The 15,988-nt window shown below is 61.3% G+C and overlaps 1 protein-coding gene across 2 annotated transcripts in view; it reads right to left on the bottom strand.

Moving 5' to 3' along the window:
- Positions 1-5,103: 5,103 nt before the first annotated feature.
- Positions 5,104-15,988, bottom strand: part of LPCAT1 (lysophosphatidylcholine acyltransferase 1) — a 38,422-nt gene continuing 27,537 nt past the window's right edge. The window contains exons 10-14 of one of the 2 annotated variants that reach the window (XM_027980187.3): positions 12,845-12,970; positions 12,138-12,291; positions 11,758-11,856; positions 8,196-8,334; positions 5,104-7,190 (exon numbers count right to left, since the gene is read on the bottom strand). In XM_027980187.3, the coding sequence (XP_027835988.1) occupies positions 7,006-7,190; positions 8,196-8,334; positions 11,758-11,856; positions 12,138-12,291; positions 12,845-12,970 (703 nt within the window). In that variant the 3' untranslated portion in view covers positions 5,104-7,005. The remainder of the gene's footprint in view (positions 7,191-8,195; positions 8,335-11,757; positions 11,857-12,137; positions 12,292-12,844; positions 12,971-15,988) is intronic. The other variant, XM_027980188.3, reaches the window with a different exon arrangement.

Raw genomic sequence — 15,988 nt, 5'->3', positions numbered from 1 at the left:
CCTGGACCCGGGGGTCCGCGGTCTGTGTCCAGCTTGGGAGAGCACCTCCTCGCACATTCCTCGGTGCACCCTCCTCCCGTGGGGGCTCCAGCGGCAGGTCTCTCGGCGACTTGAAGTCCCGCCCTCAGCTGCTTGCCTCTCTTCTCTGTGCTGTCTGGGGTAGCTCCTGCTGCTGCCCTTCGAGCTCCTCGCCGTCTCTTCCGTGGCGTCGGTCTCCCTGCACCCCAGCCGGGGCGTCTTGCACTGCAGGCGCTGTGGCTCATCTCTGCAGGGTTCAGACGTGCGTCTTTTTAGGTTTTGTTTCTGTGCGCACGTTGGGCTGTGCTGGCCCCGTTGCTGCGCGGGTTTTCCTCTTCGCGGAGCTCAGGCTTCTCTCCGTGGAGCGTCTGTTGTTCTGGAGCGCGGGCTCCGGCTTCAGTGCTTGCAGCTCCTGGGTTCTAGAGCGCTGGCTCCATAGCTGTACAGACGCTCAGTTGCTCCGTGGCCTCTGGGATCTTCCCGGACCAGGGACGGAACCCGTATCTTCTTCACTGGCAGGTGGAGTCTTCACCACTGAGCTGCCAGGAAGTCCAGGCGTGTGTCTTTTAAAAGACACCGTTTGCATCTCCACCATTCATGGCCAGCCTTGCTTCCAGCCGGCGTTCGAACACTGAGTCCAGCGATTCTGCGTAGTGATCACCAGTGCTCTCATCTGCTAATTCCGTCACCCGAGTCACTTCTGGGTCTGTTTCTATGAATGAGTGGTCATCTTTCCTGGAGTTTTGCACCTGCATGACCTCTGATGGGAGGCAGAACGTTGTGAACTTGACCCTTTGGGTGCTGGGTAGTTGTATATCCCTCTGAATATTCTGGAACTTTGGGCTGCAGGTGAGCTCCTTGCAAAGAGTTTGGCCATTCTTTCAGGCTTTGCTTGTGAGCTCTGTGAGAGGACAGACACTGTCGGGCGGTTTATTGAGAGTTGCCCTGAGCCGGGACCCCGAGCCGGGACCCCGAGCCGGGACCCTGAGCTGGGAAAGAGTGTTTCGTCAGCTGCTTTGTGTGCATTTCTAACGGCAATTAAGTCAGTTTTGGTGAAAAAGGTTGCTCACATTTTCTGCATAATTGCGCTTCTTCCCTTGGTGGGTCTATTGATTACTGAGAGAACTGTGTGAAAAATCTCCAACTCTCTTTGCTGATTTGTTTCCCCTGTTCATTCTGCCAGTGTTTGCTTAGCACATTCCGAGCTGCGTTGCTGGGGGCGCACGCCTTTAGGATGACGGGTCCTTCGGGGGAGCTGAACCCTGTATCAGCTGCAGTGTTTGCCTTGACACCGTAATCCTCCTGGTCTTAAAGGTCACTTAGTGCGGTATTAATCCTGCCGTATCAACTGTCTCAGAGTTATGTTTGCATATTACATATATTTCCTGTTTTTTAACTTTCAGTATGTGTTTAAGCAGCATATAGTTAGAATTTTTTGTTTGTTTTTTCGTTTGGCCTAGCAACTGTCCTTTAGGAGCTCGGGGCCTGTGTCTGGTGTAACTGCTGGTACGGTTGGATTTAATTTCACCTTTGCAGTCTGTCTTCTATTTGTGCTCTCTGCTCCCTGTTCTCTTCTCTGCTATCCTGCTTAGTTTGGATGGAATTATTATCAGAAGACATTCCATTTTATTGCTGCTATAGGCTTGTTAGTTAGGCCTCTAGGTTTCAGAAAATTCATTTATTTTTGTTTATTTAGTTTTGGCTGTGCTAGGTCTCTTCTTGCTACACAGGCTTTTCTCAGGTCGGGGTGAGCGGGTCGGCCCTCGGGTCGGGGTGTGCAGGCTTCTTATTAAAGCGGCTTCTCTCGTTGCAGAGCCTGCTCTAGGGTGCGGGCGTCAGTATTCCTGGTGCACGGGTGTAGTTGCCCACAGCTTGTGGGATCTTCCCCGATCAGGGATTTAACCCATGTCCCCTGCAATGGCAGACGGTTCCTAATCACTGGACCACCAGGGAACTGCTACCTCTGTGTTTTTGTTTTCTCTGGAGGCTTACCATACATTTTTAAGTTTTCACAGTCTCCCTTCAGATAACACTAGTCTTCAGATAACACTTTTCTGCAGTCGGGTTCCCACATGCATCTCGCTCTTACCTTTTTCCACAGCAGTATTTTCTTTTTATCTGGCTGCCTTTAAGTTTCTCTTTACCACCGGCTTCCAGAACCTTTTGTGATGAGCCTTGTGGTATTTTTGTTATATTTCTTCTGTTTGTGGCTAATGGAGCTTCTTGGCCGTCTGAGCTGATAGATTTGGGAAAGGTCTGGCTAACGTCTGTTTGGTGTCTTTTCTGTCCTGCGCTCCCCTCTGGGACTGGCGTCTCCGTGACGGGACCCTTACTGCTGCTCTGGGTTGGCCTCCTCCTCCGTGTGTGCTGCGTCAGACGCACACATGGGAACACGAGGGGCTCACGGTGTCTGCTCTGCAGCGAGCATCTCAGGTACTCCATCCGGGGTGGGACCTGGGTGGTGGCTGTGGCCTCTCTTTTCAGCCAGCCCAGCGAGTACAGGGTGGCAAGGGTCAGGAGGGTTAGGGGGACGCACACCCCCACCCAGAGCCGAGCCAGGAGCATCCAAGGCTGGCGTGGCTCTGGCCAGACCCTGCCTGCCCCCGGCCCCTCCCGTCCTGGAGGGGAAGGGCTTGTCCTGTCGTAATGCTGTCCCTGTCCCTCTCCCCATCTCTGAGTCTCCGCCAGCACCACCGAGGGCAGAGCTCACCACCGCTGACTGCCCATCTTGTGTTACGTCGAGAAGGGGTTTAGTTCATTGCAAGGGAAGCCTGGCACTCTGAGGACGTCCCCACCAGAAGCACTGGCCTGACGGATGGAGGGTCAGCGTCGGCCACCTCAGTGCCAGGGTCGGTCCTAGTGGGGTGCCCGTGGCACGTCGGATGTGTGTCGAGCTGGTCTTGGCGGGGCCCACACCTGTGACGCGGGGTGAGGGGCAGTGGGAGGAGCCGAGGGAAAGCTCTTCTCACCCTTGCCTGGTGACCCCGGGGCCTGTGTGGCTCTGTGTCTGGGGATGTCCTGGCTCACCGTCCACTGGACACGTGTCCGGCCTGTGGGACTTCGGGGCCAGGTGGTGCAGTGGTTGGGAAGTGTGAGTGGGGCTGGCCTTTTACTTATGCAGAAGCATCAGCGTCTTCTCTCTTCCCCGAGCATCTGCCTGGCGGGTCCCAGGAGAGGGGCTATGGGGGCATGGGGACATGGGGATGCACGGGTGGGGGGTGCCTGGGGACAGTGAGTGGGGTCAGCTGCCGTTGCCCTGAAGCTTCTCTGCTGCCCTGGGCTTGTCCGTCTTCCAGGGCTCAGCTCCCCAGGGTGGGATGCTCCTACTGAGGGACACGGTGCAGCCACTGCTCTGCACGCTTAGTGGTCGCAGCTGTCGGGGGTCTTCCTGCAGGGAGGCAGCAGGATGGGGCACCGTTACAGACGCTGATGACAGCGGGGCGGGGCAGGGGGCCCTCTGGGCGCTTCTCAGCTCCTTCCCAGCTGATCCTGTGACCAGTGGAGGCAAGACCACAAAGGCTCCAGGTGCTTTGGAAAGAAAATGTGACTCCTTTCTCTTGGGAAAGACCCGACTGGTCAAGGTATGTGGGGACCACAGCTTCGGGGCGGGGAGGAGGGGAAGGGAGCAGAGAATACCAGCCTCAGCCGCACACCAGCCCCGGGAGGCAGGACTGCAGTGCCCTAGTGACTGCCTTCCTGACGGGCGTGTGTGGGTGTGGTGTGTACACATGTATGCACATGCATGTGGGTACACGTGTGTATGCATGTGCACAAGCCTGGGTGCACAGGTATATGTATGTGCACGTGTGCCTGTGTGTACACATGTATGCACGTGTATGCATACGTGTATGTATATGGGTGCACACACCGGTGTGTACATGCTGTGTGCACACGCGATACGTACATGTGTGTACGTGTGCCTGTGTGCACGTGTATGCATATGTACACGTGCATACATGTATGTGTATGCAGTACCTGTGATGTGTATGCACATGCATGAGCATGTGTGCATGTGTATGTGTACGCACGTACATGCGTGTGTGTGCCTGTGCCCATGCGTATACACATGTATGCATATGTACGTGTGCATACGTGCATGTGTATGCATGTACCTGTGTACGTATGTGCACACACGTACGTGTGTACGTGTGCCTGCGCACACATGTGTATACGCGTATATGCTATGTACGTGTATGCATGTGCCTGTGATGCGTATGCACATGCATGTACCTGGGTGTGCGTGCACACACCTGTGTAAATGTGTATGTGCACACACGTACATGTGTGTACACGTGCCTGTGTACACATGTGCATGCATGTACGAGTGTGTGCATCACATGTGCCTGTATATATGCACACGCGTGCATGTACGAGTGTGTGCATCACGTGTGTGCACAGCCCCTCTCGATTTACAGTGGGGATGGCAGTGGTGGTAACTGGGAACTTCACCATCTCGTTTCCCACATGACCGAGCATGCGCTGTCCACTGGCCCCAGAACTCAGCAGAGGCAGTGGGACCCCACTTTCTCGGAAGTGAAGCGAGCGTGTGGGGGAGGGGTCATGACATCATGGGCGTGATCACTGCCTCACGGGGAGGTCAGGATGGACACTGCGGCCGCAGGGATGGACAGTGCGGTCACCGGCCTCCTGCTGCTCTCGGGAGCACCCCGCGTTCACGACTCACGACGTTTGGCTCTTGGGGCTGCAGTACCTCAGCTCTCCCTTCTATTTCTAAATCCTTTACTGAGTCGCTGGGCCCGAATTCAAGATCCCTGCCGGTCTCTACTCAACAGCGTGTGAAGGAGGTGTGGGTTTCACAGAGAAAGGACAGAAACTGACACCGCAGGTCTGCAGACAACCTGGGAGGTTGAGTTCTGGGAAACGTCAGCTGCTGTCTATGTGAGTGTGAAACACCCAGACCCTCCTGTTATCCAGAAAGTGTTTCCTACAGAATTTCAATGACTGTGCTTTCCCAGCCTCCTAGAAAAGCAGCAGGAAACCTCAGGCAGACGGTGCTCCTGTGCTGGCCTGAGTCACGCCTGCTGTTGCCTTTCCAATAAAAAACACACGTAACAAAACACATCCTCAAGCATTTAAGACGCTATGTTTTATTCATTCTATTGAAAACCTCCGGTTGTTTTGGAGCTGCCCGATCCCTCCCCCCACCCCCAGCACCCTGAGGGGCCCCTGCAGGCGGTGGGCCCCTCGCAGCTCCTGGTCCCACGAAAGGGGGATTCACCCCTGAGCTCTGTACATTCACAGCTCTGAACCCACGGCCCTAAGTCACTACGAAAGAGAAAAAAGAATCAGGAGGAACAAACATCCATTCAAGGTCTGTTTATCAGAGATTTTTTCCTGAAAACGCACAGCAGCGTTTCATTCAAAACCCCTTCATCCACAGACGCGGGCCGAGGCCCCTGCTCAGAACATCTCGGCTCGTTCACCTCCTTCATGGCCGGGCGCGGGGCTTTGTCTTGTGAAGATGAGCCTTCATGCGCTCTATGGTCAGGACCGCAGTCCTGTTTGCTGCCAAGTCTGTGCTAGAAGTTCTGTATCCTACGGGCCAGCGCCCTGGAATGATGTCAGGTGCCCCTGGCCCACTCGGGGCGGGAGGGGCTCTGGAATGAACGGAAGTGAAGGGGGTTTCCTTTCCTGACGCCTGTCCCTCTGTCTGTCCACACGCAGGTCTCCGAGCCTCAGGAAGTCAGTAAATATTTGTTCCGCAATTCCAGCCCTGGTGGCCACTTTCCATGGCCCCAAGACAAAATCCAATCGCCTTAGAAATTAAAAAAAAAAAGTCCCAAACAAACCCAGACGCTTCGCTCCAGGAACACACACTGCGTGGCTGCCATTGTGCTTTGAGGACACGTTTCTAATCACGTCCTGAGGAAGTGAATCAAGGTGATTTCGTGACCGTGAAGGAGGCCCCTGGAGCCCCTCCCTGAGCCCAGAGCTGCTGCCCCCCACCTCCGGGCACAGAGAGGCACCCCAGCCCCCAGGTCTCCCTGAACCCCACCACCTGCTCCCCACACCTCCCTTCCCTGAGGCTCCCCTGGCTCCTGACACCCCGGGAAACCTGGGGGAAAGGGGGGCTGCTGGGGGGAGTCAGCGGCTGGCGAAGCCTCCTGGGGACTGACTGTGCCCTTGGAGTGCCAGCCGGGGAGACAGGAGCCCCCGCCGTTTCCACAGCGGCCGGATTCCCCTCCCCACACTCAGGGCTCTGGTCCCAGCCTGCGCTCGCTGAAGTGGATCTGGTCACCCCGAAACAGAAACCCTAGGCTGGTGTAAGAGCATCGGGGCTGAGAAGGGCTGAGGCGGCAGGAAGGCGGCTCAGGATGGGGTGCTTGTGGTGCCCCAATGCTGGGGCGGGGCAGGGGGGCTGCCCAGATGGGAGGGGCTGGAGAGAAGGTCAACTCAAAGCCCCAGAGAGCCCCAGGATCTATCAAAAAAGGGCCAATAAATAAATATCCTCTGACCCTCAAAGGAAAATGAAGTAGAAAAACAATTCTCTTCTCGTAAAAAAAAGGCTGAATGTTTCCTGAAGTATCTAAATGAAGTTTACAAAAGGCTCACGAGCTCCTGCAAATATAGAAATGCTTAAAAACCGGCAGCGGCCCTGCCCGCGGGCTCCGAGGAAGGTGGCGGACTGTGCTGGAGTTGACACGCGGGCGGGAGTCATGCCTTCACATGCCCGTGGAGGCCGCCGGCCTGCACTGCCCGGACCGGACCGGACCGGAGGGCCCAGGGAGAGGATGGGGGGCTCGAGGTGAGGACAAAGCAACTGAGGGCCCCCCCCCCACGCGCCACTCGGAAGCGGGGCCAGAGCTGCCCCGCGAGCTGCTGTGGCTTTCCTTCGGGCGGCGTGCAAGGGCCGCCCGGCCCGGCCCACCCCGGACCCGGCTGAGGGCAGGGCAGGGGCAGCACGCGTGGGAGTGTGAGACGGGCTGGTGGCTGAGCACAGGCCTGGCCTCCCCAGACCCTTCCACCCTAGTCCAGCTTCTTGCGAACAGGCCCCATCCCAGTGGCCGAGCTTTCGGGGCTGAAGTCGGCGCAGAAACCATTGGGGGTGGGAGCCGGGGGTGTCCGGGCACAGCTCCGGGGACGCGTCTGCTCGGGGTACAGGTATTCCTCTGCGAAGTCGGGGTTCGCTTGGACGAACCTCTCGAAGTCGGCTGGAGAGACACGGGCACCTTGGTTAGGAGCGTGGGGGGCCAAGGCCTCCAGTCTGGCGTCTCTCCGGGCGCCCCTCACACCCGGGGGCATCTTGGGATCTACGTGCACGCCCAGGAGGCCCCGTGCTCGTTTCTCTGCGGCGCCCTGGTCCCTGCGGAGTCCGGGGCACCGCCACGCTGCCTCGGCCTCGCCCTTCCGGGCACTGAAGCGTCACGTTTGCGGCGTGTCCCGGGTGCTCAGCGTCCTGAGATGGCCTCGGCTGTGCCCCGGGGACACCCAGTGCAGGGGCCCCCTGAGCCCTCGCGGGGCCTGTGCCCTGTCTCCCCGTGACTTTGGGTCCCAGCTTCGGGGTGGGGGACGCCCTGGGGCTTTGCTGGGGGTGCCCCGGGGGCTCGGCGATGTTCTGAGCCCCAGGTCAAGGCGCCGCAGGCTCCAGGCGGCTGCAGAGAAGCGCCCGTGCTCCCTCAGGCGGTGGGAACAGCCTCCACGGGGTCTGCAGTCTGGGGGCTCAGAGCAGCGGCAGCCTCGGCTCCCCGCGGCCCCTTTACCGCAGGCGTGCACACCCAAAGCGAGGCGCGGCGGCTCCTCCTGACATTTGGATGTGATTTTAAAACAAAGCCAAACAAGGTGACCTTTCCTGAGCAAACTCTGCTCTTATCTCAGGGAGATTACGGCTCGTCAGAGGATGAGCCGGCTGCCCTCGGGGGGTCCTGCTGCCCTCGCCCGGGTGGATTCCTGCCCGAGGCGCGCAGCCGTCCCACCATGCGTGGCGACAAGTGCCAGGGCCAAGCCCCCCGGAGAGGAGGTGCCCTAGGAGTCAGGGCGGAACCCCTCCTGTTCCCAGCGGCCCTGATCTCCGCCCGACAGCAGCCCCTGCGAGGCGTCTGCTTCCCTGCCAGACAGACCGTGCAGTGAACCACCGTACAGAGGAGGCTGGAGCCCCGCCCCAGCCCTGCCAGGTTCCGGGGGCGCCGGGGAGTCCTCCGCCGCTCCCGGCCACTCACCAAACGCGATCCTGCCCTTCTGCTCTTGGTCTATGGCCCGGAAGAGGTGGGTCACGGTCAGCTCCGCCACCCCCAAGGCCGTCTTGAGGATGCTGGACAGGGCGTGCTCCTCGACACTGCCGTCCTGTGACCCGAACATCTGCGGGGAGGGGCGGGCGTCACCCAGCGGCCTCCCCTGCCACATGGCCCGGGGCTGCTCCGCTCTCAAGCTGGGCAGGAGCTCAGCTCCACGACCCAGCCCTGGGGCCTTGAGTTCCCCGCTCTTATGTCTGAAATCCACCAGACACGGCGCCGTGGACGCTGCAACGCGATGGCCTGGCGTTCGGGCGTTGCCTACGAGGCGCCCACTTCAGACATCCCCCTGGGTCAACACACCACGGCCGTGACCTGTGGTCACTGGCAAAACCGCAGGGTGAGGAGCAAGGCCGGCCCCCAGCCCCTGAGGTCCCCTTCCAAGGAGCCCTAGTGATCCACACAGTGGACCACCGCAGTGACCCCCTCTTCCCTCCTCCTCTAACTTCCCCCCTTCTGCTCTGAATTCACCGCTGAAGAGCGAGCCCCGAAGCCCTAGGCCCCCTCACCCCCCAAAGGCAGAGCCCGTCCACTCTCTCCCCGTGAGCTCGCTGTGCGGGGGCGCCATGGGCCCTCCAGGACCTGTGAGTGACGGGCCTGTCCTCTCAGGGTTCTCTGATGGTCATCGCTGCGGGCGTTTTACAGCCACAGTGAGGCCACACCGGCGGGTGCACCCACAGCCTCGGTCACCACCGGGCTGAGACCCACCTGCAGCCCCTGTCCCTGTGCGGCTGACCTTCCCAACGCCACCCCTCTCAACCAGTTCTGGAGGAGGCCCCTGGCCCCCCGAGGCTGTGGCAGAGCTGGGGGCCACCCCCCCGTGCCGCCTGCGGGCTCTGCTCCTCACTCTGTGGCCTGGGGCCCCAGGCCCAGCTGCTCCCAGACCCCAGGGCCTCTGGAGTGTCCACTCTGCCCTCTTGCCTGGAGGCGGGCTCCCCAGGGCGGGACGCCTGCTCCCCGGGCCAGGCAGAGCTCAGGCCCTGCCCAGACTCACCGAATTCTGTCAGTGAGACGAGCCGGCCACCCACACACACACAGCCTTCAGGAGGTGGGAGACCCGCCACCAGGCGCTTCCAGCAGCCTCTGCCTGGTTTCCGTGTGGGGGGCTGCCTCCACCGCCCCCGGGGCCCAGCCCACTCCTCCTCCCCGGCCTGGGGCTGTGGGGCGGACAGCTCCTGAGTCCCCTCGTATCTCATTTCCTCTTTAGGCTTGTCGAACCAGATTATCTGCAGACAAGCCTCTCTCGCAGCCTCCAGAGCCCCAGAGTCCAGCCCGGCCCGTGGGTGCCTCCCACCCACCAGCGCTGAGACGCTTTGGGGGGATGAGTGGGCCTGAAGCCTGAATCTGTGATGCCAAAAGCGAGGGGACCTGTCTCTACATCCAGAGACGACCCTGCCGTCTGTCTGAGAAAGGCCAGGAGCCACCGGGGCTCCCCTCCTTCACCTTCCTGAGCTGACGGGGTTTGTACCAGGACTGTATCTGGTGATGACGACCATAAAGAAGGCTGAGCGCCGAAGAATTGAGGCTTCTGAACTGTGGTGTTGGAGAGACTCCTGAGAGCCCCTTGGACTGCAAGGAGATCCAACCAGTCCATCCTAAAGGAGATGAGTCCTGGGTGTTCATTGGAAGGACTGATGTTGAAGCTGAAACTCCAATACTTTGGCCACCTCATGCAAAGAGCTGACTCATTTGAAGAGACCCTGATGCTGGGAAAGATTGAGGGTAGGAGGAGAAGGGGACGACAGAGGATGAGATGGCTGGATGGCATCACTGACTCCATGGACATGAGTTTGAGTGAACTCTGGGAGCTGGTGGTGGACAAGGAGGCCTGGCGTGCTGCAGGTCACAGGGTCACAAGGGTTGGACACGACTGAGCGACAGAACTGAACCGACGGCAGCAGGTAGAGAAAGTGGAGACAAGGGACCCAGCAGCGCGCGTGCCGCCCGCGAGTGCCGCTCGGGGGCCCGGCCAGCACGGGAATGTGGCACCTCAACCATCGGCCCAGAGGGACTGCGGCCAGCACACGAGGAAGGCACAGGTGCGTCTGCACCCCCGGGCAGGGCGCGTGCAGACCCCCCAGAGCAGGGCGCCTCGCGGACCCCCCTCACCACATCTCGGGGCCACGCAGACCCCCCAGAGCAGGGCGCCTCGCGGACCCCCCTCACCACATCTCGGGGCCACGCAGACCCCCCAGAGCAGGGCGCCTCGCGGACTCCCCTCACCACATCTCGGGGCCACGCAGACCCCCCAGAGCAGGTTGCCGTGCAGACCCCCCTCACCACATCTCGGGGCCACCTGCCCACACCTACTGAAACGTGCCCCAATCCTGGGCTGCGGGTGGGGATGGAGGGAGAACCTGTGAGTCCTCAGCGTCAGGTGGGGCAGCCTGTCTAGACGAGCAGCACTCGGGGGCGCCCTGTGGGGACATGGGACATGGGGGCCGCCCACTGTCTGGGGCCTGGGAGGGGCGGTCCCTGCAGGGGAGGCTGTCGTGGAGAAGCACCAGGACGCTCGGGGCAGCCGCACAGGTGGCCCTGCCCCCCATCCCGGCCGGTGCACCTGGACCTGGGTGGGCACCCTAGCATTCACGGTCGTGCTCGGCGGCTGCACTGAAAACAGGTCGCCTGCTCCCTACCAGCCGCCATCGTGACGGCCGATTCCACCCACTAACGTCTGTGCAGCTGCTGCGGGCCACCTGCCAGAGTGAGGCTGACACAGGGCCATGAGCCCCAAGAGGTGCCTGCTGAAGCCGGAGGATGCGGGCGGGCTTTCCGAGCCTGGGTCCACCAAGCACTGATGCCGCCCGTTAACTCCTCTGCTGTGACTGGCAGAAGCCACTCTGCGCCGTGGGGGACCCTCCCAGCCGTGGGGAGGTCTGCTGGGGCTGGAAGGCAGAGGCGGCATTCTCCACCACTGAGGGACAGGGGTCCCCTGACCTACACACGGCAGGTGCCCGTGAGTCTTGCTCATCTGAGCTGCACCTGTGAGATGGAGCCTGTCTCTCGGCGGGCAAGGCCTGCCTCGCTCCATCCTGGGGGACTGACCCCATGAGATCAGCCTTCGGGACCGCCGGGTGGATCTGGGTGGGCCCGGACTCTAGCATGGCCCTCTCCCCACCTCCCAGACTCACGCACCCCTTGCCAGCAGCCTGGCTTGGAGTCACACTGGGGCAGGTGGCTCTCCAGTCCTGAAACCCTGTTTCCTTCCAGTCAGCAGCCGATGGGGAGGCCGTGTGGGGAGAGACAGCCCAGCAGCCCCGCTCAGCACCAGCAGGGCCCGGGAAGGGGAGCGGGGACTCTCATCTAGGAGGAGCCAGGCAGAGGCACTTCTGGGCCTTTCTGCAAGCAATGGCTGGTACAAGCTCATGTGAAAAGAGCCGGGTCAACTAAATTCCCTAACATCCTAAGGGACTACAAAGTGTATCACAGGTCGGACGAGCCCGTGTCTCCCCGACCCCACCCGTTAAAGTCGCAGAAGCGCCGCACTTGCCTTGAACGCCAGCTGGATGGTGTCCAGGGTCCGGGCTGGCCGGCAGACGACAGACAGGGCCACCACGTACTCGCGCAGGTCCACCTCCCCGCCGCCGCCCTGGGGAGAGGCGCCTTCAGCGAGGGCCCCGCCACCTCCCGAGGGCACACGCGGTGTCAGGGGTCTTTGAGCAACCTGCTTCATTTCCCTCAACTACAGGCGAGCGTGTCGGCAAACGCTGACTTAGAAGCCGAATTTCTATTTACATTTGAGATGCGCAGGAGAAGACACTCCAAAAGACAGAGCGGCTAGGAAGATGGGCCTTGAAGGCTGGTCTCTCCTTTGCTTCCAAAATTGCCCCCAGGGAAAAACAGCTGCCCCCACCCCAGCCCACCCCCTACCTCGTCAAACAGGGAGAACAGGTCCTCCAGAGACTCAGACTCGGGGACCCCCAGCTGCGCTGCGAACTCGGGGAGCGTCACCCTCCTGCCCTGCGTCATTCTGGCGCTTTCTGCATGCCTGTCCAGATCCTGTTCAAGTCTTTCTGGTTTTAGTCTAAAGGAATAAAAAGAGGGGAAGATTGTTTTCAATAAAGTCGCAGAAGCTTTGCTGCTATATCTTAAGACCCAGCAAACCACAAAGATGATTCCTAGACGGAGCATCAGTCTGTCCTCAGGGAGAGGGCCTCTTCTGGAAGCCTGAGGGCCGACTGTGTCCCCCGCAAGCACTGGGACCCCGCGGGGTGCCGGCCCACCCTGGGACAGGCCCTCCCAGGATGCAGTACGGGGCTGGGGGGTGGGGAGGCCGTCCATAAAGAGACAAGTCAGCCATTCAGGGTTTAGGACACTTCTGTGTGGAATGATGCTGGTGTTTGAAAAAAGAAAAAAAATCCAAAACCTCAGAAAGAGCACCATTAATTATCTCAACTGTCCTCCACCTGTGACCTCCGGGCTGTTATCAGTGCCTGGGCAGGGACCCCGCAGGGCCTGGCAGGGTCAGGCCCACACGAAGCCTGTGCCCGCTGGAAGGTCTCACTCCTTTGTCCCAAGTGCCCACGAGATGGCCGTCCCGACTCAGTGCTCGTGCATAAAGGATGAGGGAAGCTCACCCCAGGCCCCTGAGCAGCCTGGCAAACTCCAGAAGACAGGTGTCGGCGGGGAGACGGAGCTGGCCTTCGGCCAGGGCCAGCTGGCAGTCCTCGAACGTGTAGTCGGTCACGGCGACACCCAGGGCCCTGCGGGAGAGGGCAGGCCGGGTCAGCCGCCCTCAGGGCTGCAGGGGGACTGTCCCAGGGGGAGAGCGGCGGACAGCGGCGTCACGCAGAGGCCCCGAGTCCCGGGCCCTCTCGCTCCAGGCTCAGCTCTGACGGCGGAGGCCCCGAGTCCCGGGCCCTCTCGCTCCAGGCTCAGCCCTGACGGCGGAGGCCCCAAGTCCCGGGCCCTCTCGCTCCAGGCTCAGCTCTGACGGCGGAGGCCCCGAGTCCCGGGCCCTCTCGCTCCAGGCTCAGCTCTGACGGCGGAGGCCCACGCGACAGTGACGCCTGCCGACTCACCCATCCTACTTCCTGCTCCGGGACCCGTGGGCGCAGCACCCTGGAGCGGCCTGTCCCCCAAACACGTGGATTTTTAACAAGAGACTGCCCTCCGCACGACCCAGGCTGTCTGCCCTGTAAGTGGCGCTTCTGTTTAGGGTTCCACGTTCTGCAGCCTCAGTGAAGCTTAGTTACACATTAAAAGTAGAAGTTGATAAGAATACAGGTTGTGTTCAGGGTGGGGGGGAGAGTCATGGAGAGAACCAGCTCCCCAAGAACAGAAGCGACCCTCTGGATGAGACGTGGGGTGCGGGGGTGCTGGAGAAACAGGCAGCTTCACCAGCACAGCCCCGGGCGTGTCCGCACGGCTCGGAGTCTCCTGCCGGTACTCAGCCGCGAGGAGGACTCGGGGGGCAGGCCCTGCAGCATCAGAGGGTGTGAAAGCCGGAGGAGAGCACACACACGCGCGAGGGGACGGGCCGCTCTGGGGGTCCCCCGCTCCCGGCCTAGGAGGCAGGACAGGCAGCGCCCCATGAGTCCTCCCACCCAGCGGAGGGGGGCAGGCTCGGCTTCCCGGGCCGTTCCCACCTGCGTGTGATGTGGGGAGAAGCTGCAGGCCTGCCCCCAGCCCTGCGGACTGAGGCCCCTCCTGTCAGGTCCCCCCTAGAAGCCACATCCTGGGGGGGCCTGAGCAGGGCCTGGAGGGAGGAGGGAGCCCCTGACCCTCCCCCTGGGCTGCCCCAAGCCTGCGGGATGGGCTGAGGGTGCCTGTGGAGCCCGTAGGAGCCTTTACCAGGAGCCACTGGGCGCTGAGTGCTCTGGATGCTGAGGCGTGTGAACCGGTAATGTTTAAAGAGCATATTTCAGGGAGCTCCCAGGTAGCCTGGAGGTTAGGACTTGGCGCTTTCACTGTGGAGGCCCGGGGTTGATTGCTAGTCAGGGAACCAGCCCGTGTGCCAAGCAGTGCAGCCGAAACACAGACAGCAGCAAGGACAGGAAGGCCGCACTTGGCATGAGACGCAGAGGCCGGACATGGCCGCAGACTCAGAGACCTGGGGCCCGGGGCCGCCCAGCTGCGCAATCACAGTAAGGCCCGTGCTCGGCACGAGACACAGAGGCTGGACATGGCCGCAGACTCAGAGACGGGCCCGGGGCCGCCCCACTGCGCAATCACAGTGCCGCGCTCGGCACGAGACCCAGAGGCCGGACAGCTGGCCGCAGACTCAGAGACGTGGGGCCCGGGGCCGCCCAGCTGCGGGCCAGCCTGGCACCTCTGCAGTCCTGCCCACGAGGGATGGAGCCCGCATCAGGCGCCTTCAGGGACAGGAGGCCGCCCTCGGGGTGCAGGGCACCCTGGTCCCCAGGCTGGCGCTGCCCTGAGGTCAGAGGGAGGCAGAACCGGGTCATCCCACAGGCTGCCTCAGATTTCAAGGAAAACAGCCTTCTCCTGACATTTACGGAAAGCGTATTCACGGTAGGAAATTTACCAGGTATCGAAAACGACCCTGCCAACCCCGTCTCTGTAACTGAGTGGGCTTCCCCTTGTCTTGGCGGGGCAGCCGGCCCTCCGGATCCAAGGCTCCACATCCCAGGACACGGAGGGCAGCACACGAGACCGTCGCACCTGAGGTGCTTGGGCCTCCCTGGGCTTTGGTCTCCGAGGGCCCCGGACCCAGTCCCGGGCAGGTACGAGCGCAAGGCTGTGGTTCCTGGTTGCCATGGCGATGACTCTGAATTCCGCTTAAGAGCACTCAGTCTGGCCGTGTGGGCGCGGGAAGGCCCAGAGTGTCCCCGGGCCGCCTGCAAGGCCTGTGGGGCCCTGGGTGGGACCCTCACGGTTCTGGAACCCTCCTGCACCCGTGAGGCAAGAGGGGACCCCGTGGGTATCTGTCCTTTCCCACTGGGCCAATACAGACTGCGTGACAGCTAGAAGTTTCCTTAGGGCACATATTTAAGACTTTTAATAGTTGATTTACTTGAATGTAAACTAAACAGCAACAAAAAATCACACCCAAACTGTCAGGCCTTTGACTCTGTGGATAGTATATCTGTCTAGGGTTGATCAGGGTCCCTCACCGTCCTGACTTCCCAAGAAGTGAGACCTGAGTGCCTCCTGCCGCTGGCGGCTGTGTCCCAGAGTCAGTGTCGGGGGTGGGGTGGGGGCGTGTCCCCCCCACACCCCCGAACTCTGCTCCCAGCGCCAAGGCTCTGAGGCGCGTGGGCAGACTGAACTCCTGGGGCCTGGCACCAGCCGGGAGCCGCAGGGAAACTGAGGCGGGGATGCTCCCGGCTGCTGGCACGCCATCACATCAGCGACACGGGATTAAGTGCACAAACCCCGCGCGCAGCAGAGGGAGCACCTCAGCGCCGCTCTCAGGTGGAGGGCAGCCAGGACCTGCCGGCCCAGGCCCTGCAGTGCGCTCTTGCCCACGGTCCCGCTGCCTGTCTCCACGGGGCTCATGCGGACACAGCCCCGCGGGCGCTGTTGGCTCCCAGGACAGGCTGCAGTGCAGAGGATTCGGGGGCAATGACCCATCCTCCGAAGGCTGAACAAGCAGAAATGTCCTCCAACAGGACGGGGAGACAAAGCGCGTGGCCAAGCACGCTCTGGCTGAAGCTCGGCCAGGCTGGTTCAAACCCATCTCCCCCCGCTGCCGGCTGGTCTACAGCAAGGCCGGGACACCGGTGGACAAGGACACCGAGTAGTGAGTGCCTGGTGAG

The sequence above is a fragment of the Ovis aries genome, chromosome 16 (assembly GCF_016772045.2).
Source record: "Ovis aries strain OAR_USU_Benz2616 breed Rambouillet chromosome 16, ARS-UI_Ramb_v3.0, whole genome shotgun sequence".
Taxonomy (NCBI): Eukaryota; Metazoa; Chordata; class Mammalia; order Artiodactyla; family Bovidae; genus Ovis; species Ovis aries.
Note: the sequence above shows the minus strand (reverse complement) of the source record. Positions and strands in the feature narration are given on the sequence as shown.